The sequence below is a fragment of the Ochlerotatus camptorhynchus genome, unplaced genomic scaffold (assembly GCF_037179485.1).
Source record: "Ochlerotatus camptorhynchus isolate MF236.1 unplaced genomic scaffold, CSIRO-AGI_Acam_v1.1 ptg000177l, whole genome shotgun sequence".
Lineage (NCBI taxonomy): Eukaryota > Metazoa > Arthropoda > Insecta > Diptera > Culicidae > Ochlerotatus > Ochlerotatus camptorhynchus.
This window is the reverse complement of record NW_027040667.1, coordinates 1285266-1298909: the sequence shown is the minus strand read 5'-3', so window position 1 is coordinate 1298909 and position 13644 is coordinate 1285266. Positions and strand designations below refer to the sequence as shown.

Sequence of the window (13644 nt, the reverse complement as noted above, 5' to 3'; positions counted from 1 at the left end):
GCCTGAAATAACGTCTGTTGAGTCCGTTCTGCCATTCTCAAAGTGATGTGCGACGTAAGTCACAGCAAGTTCGTAGTAGTTGAACGGCCGGGTACGAAACCATGTTGGTCATCGCTCAAATACTGTTTACAATGAGCAAATAAAGGCTTCATTACGACCAACTCAAACAATTTCGAAACAGCACACAGAGAAGTGATGCCACGGTAGTTATCGATATTGTGCCTATCTACTGCCTTTTTTGTACACGGGGAACATATGCGCATATTTCCAACACGATGGAAAGATCCCCCTAGACAACGACAGCTGGAACAAATGACGAAGTGCAAGCATTCGATATGGTTCTTCAGGATAATGGACGGTATTCCGTCTGGCCCCGGATTGTGGGCTGACTTAAGCCGGTGAGCTGATTTGATGATCATCGTGTTATCTACATCGATTCCTGCAAAGGTTTGTCCGTGTAAGGGTACGTTACTGGTAGCAGCAGAGACGTGCTCATCAGATAAATTTTCATCTGTGAATACTTTGGCGAACTTGACGGAAAATAGACGGCAAATTTCACCCGGATCGGTAGCCGTTTCCCCTTCCAGAACCAATGAAGACCAGGTTCCTTGCGTTGCTCGTTAACGTACTTCCAAAATGACTTTGGTTTATACTTGAGTTTGCATTGGATACTACGTTGAAAGCGTGAATAGCAACGTTTACTGATTTGTTTGAACTTTTTATTGAGTCTCACGTAGTGGTTCCTGAGTGAGAGAGTACGGTGCTTCGTGTACTTCCTCAGGGCGGTACGCTTCACTATTTTCAGTCGCCGTAGCTCAGTGGATTGCCATGGAGGGTGTGTTCAAGTTCGGTTCACTTTTTTCGGCACGTATCTGTCAATGACGTCAGCCATAATGTGAGAGAACGACTGGACAGCTGCTTCGACATCGTTTCTATCGAGAATATTGACCCAGTCAAGCTCGGAGAGAAAATCTTCAATACCGTGTGTGGGAGTAGCAGTAGTTAAATTATGTTTATTTCTGTTGATTATGGTAGTACATTGATTTATTATTTTAATTGATTAGCCTACCTCGCTCTTCATCTTTGTTTAATTTGATATTCTAATATAATATTTGCGTTTTTTAACTAGTTTACAGAATATCCCTTTGGGGATGTGTTTTATTTGAATTGAAAAAAAGTGATAACCTACCTAACAATGAGTATAACTTAACCTAACGTGCTAGATCACGTATGATCTGATGATTTGATCTCAGACAAGTGTCTCTGAACCTTTCCAGTATGAATACTCTCCGTTCTTCGAATGTCTGAATTCCAGCCAGGAGGTGGATCTCAGAATTTCTAGTCCGCGAGGGACTGTTTAGGATCATCCTAAGGATCTTGTTCTGGATCCTTTGGAGTTTAAGGTGATGGCATTTTGCGCAACTCTCCCAGATTGGCATACCGTACTCGATTCCAGGAAGGATGATTTGTTTGTAGGCAGCAAGCTTATTTTTCAGGGACAGGGTTGACTTCATGTTGATAAGTGGATACAACGATCTTATCAAGATGTTGCACTTGGTTTTCGTTTTGTCAACGTGCTGTCTGAAGAGAAGCTTGCTGTCTAGTGTTACCCCAAGGAACACGACCTCTTTGAACCATTCTACCACTGCGCCGTTCAGGCAGATCTTGTTATTCTCTGACGGAACAAGTCTGGGAGATTTAGAGTGTGGAAAGATAATGACCTGGGTCTTTGCCGCGTTGATACGGATCTTCCAGCTGTTGAAATATTCAGACAGGACGTCCAGGCCTCTCTGAAGTTTGGCAGTCAGAGCTCCGATGACCCTACCCTTGTAGACAATGGATGTGTCATCTGCGAATAGAGACAACGATCCAACATCAGGGAGAGCCGGCATATCGGAGGTAAACAGGTTGCATAGGATGGGGCCAAGGATGCTTCCTTGTGGAACCCCGGCACCGATGTTGAAAGCCATTCAGAGAGACTCGGAACCGATGTCAATCATACAAGGTCTGGAACAACAGGCAGCTTGCTGGTGTTAGAAGCAAAAATGTTGTAAACATTGCTGAGCAAGCAAATGCCGATGTAACGGCAGCACAACATTCCATATTGCGAATAGCAGACGTGTCGTCACTGAAAACAGCTGTTTCGTGTAAAAAGATAAACATTGCGATGAAATACGAACACCACTAAACATGCCCACATTTCACTAATACCAATAAGCTGGTTAGGCCAGACCTTGTATAATTGACATCGACTCGGAACGTCCTGTCTGATAGATAGTTGTTTATTATTTTCACTAGGAAGATTGGAAGACCGTACTGCTGCAATTTGAACACTAGACATTGTCGAACACTTTTTCAACGTCCAACAACGCCATTGCAGATGTTTTCGAAACAGACTTGTTCCGTCTGATAATGTTTGTTACTCGAATCAGCTGGTGGACGGTCGAACGACCTTTCCGAAAACCAAACTGTTCCTCGAGTAACAAGTTGTTTCCATCGGCAGATGTTAGGAGCCGGTGGTACACTGCTATTTTGAACAGTTTTGATAACCCTGAGAGAAGGCTGACTGGTCGATAACTTGAAGGAGAGGACGGATCCTTCCCAGGTTTCCGGATGGGTATGACTTTAGCTGACTTCCAACACGAGGGGAAGTAGCCTCAGGCACTGATTAAAAATCAGTACCAGATGGTTGTAGAATCTGGAACTCAAGTGTTTGAGTTCCAGATTCAGGATGCTGTCGAAACCTGGGGCCTTCATGTTTTCAGATGATTTGATATAGGCCAACAGTTCGTCAGCCGTAATATCGGATTCCTCTGGGAAAATGTTAGGAATCTGAAGAAGATTGGTTGCATTTTCAGCAACCTCAGATTCATGAGGGCTGACGATGTTTTGTCAGGAGTTATCAGATGAACCACTGGGTCGCCAGGACGATCCAATGGGGTCAGTGGTGGAATGGGCCTAGGCTTGTTTTTAAGAATTTTTGTAAGTTTCCAGAAAGGCTTAGCACAATCTGGGAGAGAGCGGATCTTACTAGTAAAATCGTTATTTCTGAGATCCACCAGCCTGGCCTGAATAATCTTTGTTAATCGATTACAATTGGTCTTCAAATTAAGCAGGCCAGTACGCTGGTACTGCCTATGAATAGTGTTACCGAGTCTAATGAGATCTTTGGTAGGGCTGTCAAGGTTCAGAGTGTTACTCACCTGTCTGGACCGTGTGTGGGATATAGGCCACTCTATTATATAAGAACATCCCTAGTGAATGAGAGTTCACTCATGGCTATTATCCCGCCAGTTCGAGATGTTTTTAAGACAGGTGGGCAGGAACTCACGGTCTCCCAGTGTTGGTGAGTTCTTTGCTGTTAATGTTCACGAAAAGTTCACTATTTTGCCATACAGAAATTCAAAACAAAAATTTTTATCTGCGGATTTGGACAGTTTTTGACCTGTTTCATATGACCGGAAGGTGTATGCTGGTTACAAATGCCGTGCCAAACTGATTTCCTACGCAATTAATCAATCTTTGATGTGAATTTCGCTAATAAACACGAGGAGCATTTCTTATAGCAAAACTTGCCATAACAAAATGGGCGGTTCATTTTAGTAAACAAACTAACACTTCTTCCTACTGTGGCACCTCTCTTACTCGCCTAGGACCATGTCATTGATTTACATTAGTGTGACTGTGCTATAGCTGTCGAGAAGGTTTGTAGTTCAAGCATGAAATACGGAATGTTGTGGATCGGGATACAGAAAACCAAAATAATAACCTCGTCGACTGGTGCCATATTCTCCGTAACCTGTGAAATCGATTCGGTGTGAGCACGAATTAATTATCAGTCTCGTGTACGGTCTGGAGGGAAATACATGACGCAGATAATAACGGTTCGGTCTCCTAGCTCGATGGCTACCCAGATCTGTTCAACGCAGTTCCACATATCGTTCTCAATGACCCTCGCATTCAGTTTATTACTTACAGCTATGACTACGCCTCCACCGTTTAATTTCTGACTGTTGTGTTCATTCCGATTGCAGCGAAAAACTTCGTAACCAGGTCCGAATATTTGACTGGAATGTGTAAGGGTTCGCCAGGTTTCGGTTAGGGTGATGATTTCATAGCAGTGATCCATCGTTGCCAATCGGTAGTCATCTAAAACAGAATTCATACTTGGTTGGTAGTAAAGCAGCACGTTGTCTAGTTGGTGTCGTGATCTCGTTCTCAATGATGTTGGATGTCGTTTAGCAAATGTAGCGCCGGAATCGCTGGAAATTGTTGTGAAAGTACAGGGCAGGTCCGAAATCGTCGGTTGGTTATACTTGCCTACGGTAGGGATTCGGAAGACCCCCTCTCCGAACCCAAACACAGAGCCGGGACGACTGTTGATCGATGACAGGAGGGGCTCGACTGTGATGGGAGGATTATGGGCTTCCAAAGTTTTTGCGGCAAAGGTGCGTCCCGGTATCCGGTTGGAAGAACTGTAGTGCGGTGAGCGTTATCGATTTCCTGGAGTTCCATTTCGGAAGACCCCCTCTCCAAACTCAGACACAGGGCCGGGGCGGCTTCTGGTCACTGGCAGGTTGGGCGCGACTATGATACAGTTTACCCTCCTCCACCCTCCACCCGATCCAACTACGCCTATTAGTTTCAGTAAATAGTCTAAACATACCATCTCGACAAGATGAGAAATACGGAAGTTATTTCAGTCTGAATGTTGTGTTTACTTCCATTGATATTAGTGAGAAGGCTGGGTATATAAGCCCCCCCCCCCCCCCTCCTTCTCTAATTACGTTTCAGAAATTGAGACATTATTTTTGAATAATTCATGTGAACATACCAAATCGGTACGATAAAAAACACCGAAATTATTTCAGTTTGGAATCTGACTTTCATTGGTACACCGGTAGTATTGGCGGAAAAAGTGATGTTTGGTATTTGCTTTGAAACATCAATCTTTGAACAGCTATAACTTTTATTAAAGACAAAGTTATTAAGCACTTCCTGGACTATCCTTGTACATTATTAGTAAATACATGAGTTGCATGGTACAAGCCAAATGGGGGTCCCTAGGAATGAAAATGCAAAAAAGTTGGTTTTCCCATACTCATTTCCATACAAATTTCAAACGCAATGAGGAATGCCGGGCTACAACCAATCGTCCCCAAACTCAGTACGGCTGTTTGGAACCCCAAATGAAACCAAAAAAAGCATTGTTCTGAAAAATAAATAATCATGATATGATGATCATTGGTATGAGAACAGGACAATCAGCTTTTCAAAGATGGAATAATAATGTGATGGCATATTTTAATTATGGAGCCAATATTCACGAAAACATTAAAACTCTAATGGGCTGCTCAAGTTTGAAAGACAAGCAAATACTAAAATCTCTAAAAAAAATCCAAGTCCAAAGCTTCAAAAACTATCGAAGTGTTGAAAATCTTGGAAAAATAACTATGGCTGGAAGCTCGTAGAAAAAATAGGTAAGTCTGGATAGGCTGGAAACCATTCGGACTAATGATCTTCGACCTAATAACTAAACAAATAAATCGATTTTTCTCCATTCGATTTTTATTCCTCGATATTTTCTAGGATCGATCTTTTTTGAATCGATATACCTAGAATGATTTTACTTGACAACAACAGCTTCCTGACCGAAGCTCTACCAGCTAGTTCTAGACTAACTCGGCAAACACCGATGACCTATGCTATGACCTATCGGAAAATGAACACTGCAGCAGCTTTATTTATGCGTGATACCTTCGAGAAGCTCCATCTCCATCATCCACCGCACTTGACCATCATCCTCGAGACCATAAATGGGGTTACTCGCTTTGCATAACTGCCCATCGTACAAGTCTCGCTTGTGTGCACGTGGACGGTACCAAACAGAGCAGCCACAATCAGATAGGTTCCTCGTAGGTAGGTAACTCGTAATGAAACCTGTTGGCTGAGGAGCGCAGCGTACAGGAATCCCCCGAATAGCGCTCCTACATCGCAATCCTACATTCAATTGAGCTGATGGTTTTGTATGTGCTCAACCATAAACTTGTCGCTTACCGAAAATCAACTCAATTGGTTGAAAGACTGCCGCGAAATTGGCACCAACCACCGCACTATTCGGGGGATTCCTGTTCCTATGTTCGGAATCCGTTCGAGAAGACGAGCGTTGCGCGGTTCAATTAAGATCAACGACGTGCCTTATTCCGTACGTTTGCAGGTGAGGCATAATAAGGGGATCGGTCTACTCAAGGTCCAGTTAGGCTTCAATTTCAAGATCAGTTTTGTTGTTGCCCGGGGTACGAACTACACTCGTTGGTGCACGGTAACGGATGGAATGGAGGCAATGACAGAGGCGCATCGTTTACATCTCAGTTCTGTCTCATGTTATGCTGAGATCTATACGAGCAATCACTGATTAATAGTGTTGTTTAATTAATGAGGTATAGATTTTACTTCACGAGTGAATGAACACGGATAATTGTTTAATTGCATAATTGTGCGTTTACTTCTTTCCCTTTCAACAGCGTGATGTGTGCTGCATCTTTCTGACTGATTTTTGTGATGGTATTCATTCTCAACATTGAAAGCAATTTCCGAATCAACCAAATGTATTACACTTTTAAAAAAATAGCATCGGTGCTCTTTATTAACGCACTCTTCTCGTGACAAGCATCCATTGGCAGCATGAACGTATGTGTAGGACCTACATGAATATAATGCATGATTGCATTCCACCAAGCATTTCACTATAATGAGAATTTTGCCATTTCAGCACACGTGCACCATGTAATCAATGTTCGTGTAACACAAGATCCAAGAACGTCATCGAGTTTCTCCATGTTAATATACCGTCCTGATTCAACTTTCGATCAGGCCCAGAAGGGCTTCGGAAAACTTTGCGAAATTTGAGCCGGAACGGTACCCGGGCTCCGCTGCAATATGAGTTAATCTAGTAGATGGTGTACGTCTGTGGGTTGATGGAGGTACGTTACGTAACAGTCCTTGATTGGTTGTACTTCTTTAATGTAGGTCTATGGCTTAGGTTTCACTGCAAGAGTACCGGCAGAAAGTTCAAGGTGAAAGCCACATAATTGAAAAGCGGGGATGTATGCATTTAGGACGGCTACTGATGATTATCAAATTAGTTTTGACTTCAAATCTGCTGCTGTGGCCATAAATAGAGCTAGTGATTTGACTGATTTGTTTTTTCTTTTCATTTTTCCAATTCATTTATTTTAAAGACTCAATCGTGGTAGCTTTACAATGCCGTAATTTGTGTTGTATGGTGATTTCTGTTATGAGACGGACTTGCCATGAGCGGCAGTATTCTGGGCTTTACCATATACTCTATATTGCCGAATAGAGTTTCCTAACCTCACCATTTCCTACTAATGCAAATATCCCCCTTCCGTGACATCTATGAAGGTTATGTTATTAAAATCACAAATCCCAAGGGTTTCTCCGTGGCAACACACAATATTGTCTGCACAATGTATTAGTTGGCCATTATGTAGCCAGCAACGATTTCTGGATCAACAATAGAAAAGGGCCCATCAGCATTTGTAAACAAACCGTTCCAAAGCCCATTCCTCACAAATCGAAGGCTGCCCACGCAAACCAACACCATCATCGGATAGGAGAAGCTACCACCTACACGATGATGGTGTTTGTTTGTGTGGGCAGCCTTCGATTTGAGAGGAATGGGCTTTGGAACGGTTTGTTTACAAATGCTGATGGGCCCTTTCCTATTGTTGATCCAGATTTGTACAATCACGTATCTTATGCTAGCCGGCGCCGATGGTGTAGTGATAAGCGTGAGTGCTTTCTCACCCTAATGGGTCTGGGTTCAATCCAGCTGAGGTCACTGGGATTTTTCTGAGGCATAAAAATCTCTGGTCACGTCTTCCTTCGGAAGGGAAGTAAAGCCGTTGGTCCTGGCGTATTTGTGTTTGAATGGGTGCGATAGCCTTCGCAGGTGTGGAAGCTACCTTCCTGCACATTTTTTTTTAAATCTTTATTTGTTCCAAATTCAAAATAAATTACATTTCATTTTAACCTAGGTACTCCAGCTACTGATTTTGTAAACAATCACTTCAATCGACGATTTGTGGCAAATGCTAGCTCATTCACAGAAACTAACAACACCAGCTAGTAGGGGAAAGAGTCCTCTACCTGATGATGGTGTTGGTGATGTTTGCGTGGGTGGATTAGCAGTTAAGATATTATCTAGTATTTTGACATCACCAATTGATATGAAAAAATGAGTTGTGTGAGGAAATATCATGAAATTAATCAAATGATTAGAAAGCACATAGGGTAGATGAGCCAGTTTTGGCACTAGTTAGTGAGCAAATTTAGTTTTCAAATTTTATAAAATCGAAACGCCCTAGTTGTGCAACAACTGATACAATTAAATTGAAGTTTAAACGATTCTGAATAATAAAAAGATCTAGAATGGGTTTAATTTGTACCGAAAACGTAAAAAAAAGGATTATAAACTTCTAGCTTCAGTACCAGTTTTGACAGCACATGTTCCTTTATTGACCGTAGGCATGTTTCAGTTTTTGGCCGCAGCGAAGCATTCTCTAATTCTACATAGGTGCAATGAAATCTCGCAGATTTTGAAACAAATTCATATAAATTCTAAATTTTCTAGAGAGGAGATGTCATTTCCATTTTATTCCGCTATTTTATTCTTGGCACATGCGCGAGTCACAGAAAAGAATATATATGATTTAACATATATCAATATTCCCTTATTGGAAAACCTTCTTTTGCAACAGCAGCAGCTGTAACATTGTTGGTCATCAATTTTTCACATACAGAAATACAAAACTTCACAGACCTTATGTTTTACATAGAAGAACCCGATGAGAATTTGGTAAACTCAGTTTGAAACAATTTTGTAACTCCCAACCTAACCCAACCAATGAAAGAAGGGATATGTTATTCTATAAGTTAATGTTTTAGATGAACAATGATTAATGATTCTGTATTTAATAGCTAAAAATTTAATGATAAAACTTAGCTTAGCATGGATAAAGTAATTTAATTGTTATTTGTAACGAGTATGTTATATGTGTTTAATGTAATAGCTGACAAATTAAATTTTAAGTCAGCCTTGGTTTTCACTCCTTTTTTCTTATCATTTTCTTCCTTCTTGCGTTTCCTTTCTTCAGCCTTCACACGTTTTAAATCTTCCCGCTCGATTTTAAATAATTCTCGCTGTTGAGCTTTGATTTTCTTTTCTGCTTCAATTTTCAATTTATCATCTTCCTTCTTACGGATTTCTCTGGCTGTTAGTACAGGATGAAACTAATTTGTGTAACATCGATGCTTCCCACTACGACGTGGGATAGGCGGTAGTAGTAAAACATCAGATAAGCTTATCTGTTTCGATGCCGGACTGTTACTGACATCTTGTAAAAAATGCCTTTCCTCAAGTTGTTCTTTCCTGCTTGTTTTATCTATAAAGAAAACAGATGAAGTTTCGCAATCTGTTTAAACAGATTTTGATTACCAATCGATTGACAGATAAGTTCCTCTTTAATGCCATTTGATGTATCAATTTGATTGTTGGTTCTGGTTGTTGATGATAGAGTCGCGGTATGATTATATAGATATGATAATAGGTATGATAATATGATAATATATGATGTGTGACATGATATATGATGATAATATAGGTATGATAAATAGATTTCATATTAGTTTTGAATACATAATTATTGAATTTAAAGTATTACCACTCTCGACTTCTTCAACAAAATCATTTTTTTTTTTGTTAATTAATTTATTTGTACAGGCTCAATCGAATAAACTTTACAGAGCCAAGTTATCATTTGCGTTATACATAATTGATGTATTAAATCTAGATTTAAAGGAACTGAACCGATTACTCGCGGTCATTTCGAGGTTTTTTGATGAGATTTACAGTTTTATGGATGGGGAGAGGGAGGAGGAGGTTTGAGTTATGATTTACGATACAAATGTTTCATTATTCCTAAAACATGAACTTATTCCTATTCAATTTGGTATCCACAGTGTAATTATACAATTATTACAGAAACAAACATTAAAAAAAAAAAATCCACACGAACAAAACAAAAACTAAACACAAGGTTAGCCAAACTTACAATCAAAGGTAAATATTCTTAAAGAAAACATATATAAGTTTCATAAACTCCAGATCGCGTCTACCCAAAATATCTCGAACTGGAACATTAGGTTGTCTACCTCGAGCCCGAAGGGAATCGTACAGTTCAGATCTGACTGTCCTGAAAGCCTCCTAAATAAAGTTAAATTAATTAATTAATTAATTCAGATCTGACTCCGCGATGCTCAGCACAAGACCAAATAATGTGATCTGCGTCCTGGTAACCTTTTCTACATTCACAGAGATTGATGTCCCCCAGCCCAACACGGAAAAAGTGAGCGTTTAACGATTAGTGATTGGACATGAGGCGAATGAAGTCTCGACCCACATCCAACCCCTTGAACCAAGGACTCTTCGACACCTTAGGGATGATCGAATATAGCCATCGTCCCAAACTTCCTTCGCTCCATTTATTCTGCCAGCTGACGAGTGACTGTTGACGATAAATGAAGAAAAATTCATCGTATGCGATTTGTCGATCGTAAATATCGCCTTGCATAGCGCCCACCTTAGCAAGTGAGTCAGCCATCTCATTGCCCGGAATCGAGCAATGAGATGGGACCCATGCAAAGGTGATGACAAAAGATCTTAAAGATAAAGCACTTAAAAGCTCTCGTATTTTCATGAGAAAATACGAGGAGTGCTTTACCGGCCTCATAGAGCGAATAGCCTCGACAGAACTGAGACTATCCGTAAAAATAAAATAGTGATCTGGTGGAAGTGACGCGATCGTTTCTAGCGTATAGTATATAGCCGCTAGCTCAGCAATATATACGGAACAAGGAGCTTGAATAATTCGAGAGGCGCTATGAAATTCGTTATAAATACCAAAACCAGCGGACGCCTCTATTAATGATCCATCTGTGAAGAACGATCTTGCGGAATCAACTTGGCCAAACTTTGCAGCATAAATTGACGGAACAATCATGGAACGATGATGTTCTGGGATCCCACGAATCTCCCGCGTCATAGATAAATCAAAACTAACTGAATTGCCGAAGTCTGAGAAGCATACACGAGGAGGATTATGCTGTGAAGGGCTGACATCCAGTGTTATGTACACGTAGTACAATGACATAAAACGAGTTTGAGGGTTCAGCTCAAGAAGCTTTTCAAAGTTTTCGATTACCAGTGGGTTCATAACTTCGCAACGGGTGAGAAGCCTGAGAGACAATTCCGAAAACCGATCCGATAGTGGCAACATGCCCGCCAACACTTCGAGACTCATCGTATGAGTCGAGTGCATGCATTCTAACGCGATACGAAGACAACGATACTGGATACGTTCCAGTTTGATGATGTGAGTTTTAGCCGCCGACTGGAAACAAAAACTACCGTATTCTAAAACCGATAAGATCGTTGTCTGGTACAACGTTAGAAGATCTTGCGGATGAGGTACCAGACCCCAAGATATTTGGAGGACATAGAATGAGTGATCGGTTTACCCAAAAGTTGAAGCTTTGGTTGTGCTGGGCTATGCTTCCTAGAAAAAACGACCAACTCAGTTTTCTCCGTGGAAAATTCGATACCTAGCTGGATAGCCCAAGAAGACAAATTGTCTAAGGTATCCTGTAAGGGTCCTTGCAGGTCGGCCTCTCTGGGCCCTGTCATAGACACTACTCCGTCATCTGCAAGTTGTCTCAACGTGCAGTTGTCACTTAGACAATTGTCAATTTCTCTGACGTAGAAATTATACAAAAGGGGGCTTAAACATGAGCCCTGGGGGAGACCCATGTAACTAAATCGAGAAGCTGTAGAGTTTCCATGAGAAAAGCTCATATGTTTCTCTGACAGCAAATTGTACAAAAAGTTATTAATTAATGGAGAAAGGCCACAAGCGTGGAGTTTGTCTGAAAGGACTTCAACCGATACTGAATCAAAAGCCCCCTTGATATCCAAGAATACAGAAGCCATTTGCTCTTTTTTAGCAAAAGCCAACTGAATTTCTGTGGAAAGCAACGCGAGACGGTCGTTCGTTCCCTTGCCCCTACGGAATCCAAATTGAGTATCCAGGAACTGACAAAACAAGTTCAACATGCGCCTCTTAGCGACGTCTGGGAGGTTCTTCAACAAGTTGAACTTGATTCTATCAGCCCCCGGAGCCGAATTGCCACACGAAAGGAGCGCGAGTGAGAGTTCCAGCATTGAAAAAGGCTGGCTGATCTCGTCTACCGAATTCGTCGGTTCGCGAGGAATCATCTGTGCCGGCACGGAATCAGGACATACTTTTCGCGTGAAGTTGAGAATCCAACGATCTGAGTACTCCTCGCTCTCGTTGTTCGAAGACCGGTTACGCATCGAGAATGGATTTTTGTCGCTGGTCGATGGCGTGGCCGTATTAAGCATTTCCGCAAAAGACTGCCGGGAACGTTCCTTGAGTGAGCGTTGTAATTTCTCCCCGCGTTGTTTGTACACCGGGCATGACGAGAGACCATGAGGAGTTCCCTTACAGTACACGCATTTTGGTGCAGTGACTGTGCAGTCGCCATCCTCGTGCTTCTCCCCGCATTTGGAACAGCGTGCCTTGCTGCCACAGTGAGAGGCCGTATGTCCCAACTGCTTACAGTTTTGGCAGTTCATGACCCGGGGAACGAACAAGCGCACAGGTAGTCGAAGTTTTCCCAGCTCGATGTAGTGAGGAAGGGCTGAACCAGAAAAGGTCACACGAAACGAGTCTGTGGGGGTAAAACTCCTTTTAACTTCGCTGACAGATACTGTGCCCAGTTTTTGGACATCCAGTATCTTCACCGGGGGAAGCAAAGGGTTCTTGAAACGGCCAACCGCCTGCTTCTCCAAGATCTCGGGGGTAAGACTCGCTTCGGTGACCACACCTTCGATCTCCACATCACGAGCTGGGATGTTAACTCTATACTCTAGCGTAAAGAGCTGGGAGACAGCAATCTCATTAGCCTGTTTCACGGCCGAGAATCGCTTCGTCAAATCATTTGAGATTTGCACAACGTTCAAAGGTTTGTTTTTGGGCTGAAAGTAGACAACCCATGGGCCAGTCGAGTCATCTCGATAGGCTCGCGATTGGGGATTTATCTGAGCCTGTCCTTTGCCAGACTGAGACGACGAACCAGGGAAGGCATCATCTGTCTTCTGAGAAGACGTACGTTTTCGACCCTTCTTGCCATCGTGAGGCAAAGAAGTGTCATCTTCCGACAAAACGTCCATTTCGTCTTGCGACAAAATGTCCATTTTTCCGTACTAGTGGGAACGAAAAAGGCTCTACCACTGAAACGATAATCACTCGGACACAATACACGAAAAAAAAAACTTCAAACACAGAAAAAACAAACTTAAATTTAACTGATGGGCGAAAGAAAGAAATAAGAATCAAAAACTAATCTGATAAACCGATACTACTACTACCGATCGTTTAAGGTGTATTCAGTTCAGACTTGAGCGAGAGCGAGAGTAGCGGAGCGGACTTCGGGTATTCGGGTGCGCTCGGCTCTCTGAAGATGGCTTGATTGCAACCACGC

General features: G+C 42.0%; 2 protein-coding genes across 2 annotated transcripts in view; both read left to right on the top strand.

The window, feature by feature from the left end:
- LOC135701854 (uncharacterized) overlaps nt 1–4481 on the top strand; it is a 33028-nt gene extending 28547 nt beyond the window's left edge. Inside the window, exons 4-5 of the mRNA XM_065222796.1 lie at nt 4243–4305; nt 4366–4481. Coding sequence (XP_065078868.1) covers nt 4243–4305; nt 4366–4481 — 179 coding nt within the window. The remainder of the gene's footprint in view (nt 1–4242; nt 4306–4365) is intronic.
- Nucleotides 1–13644, top strand: part of LOC135701821 (neuropeptide SIFamide receptor-like) — a 614024-nt gene that overhangs the window by 418141 nt on the left and 182239 nt on the right. The gene's annotated exons all lie outside the window — the stretch shown is intronic.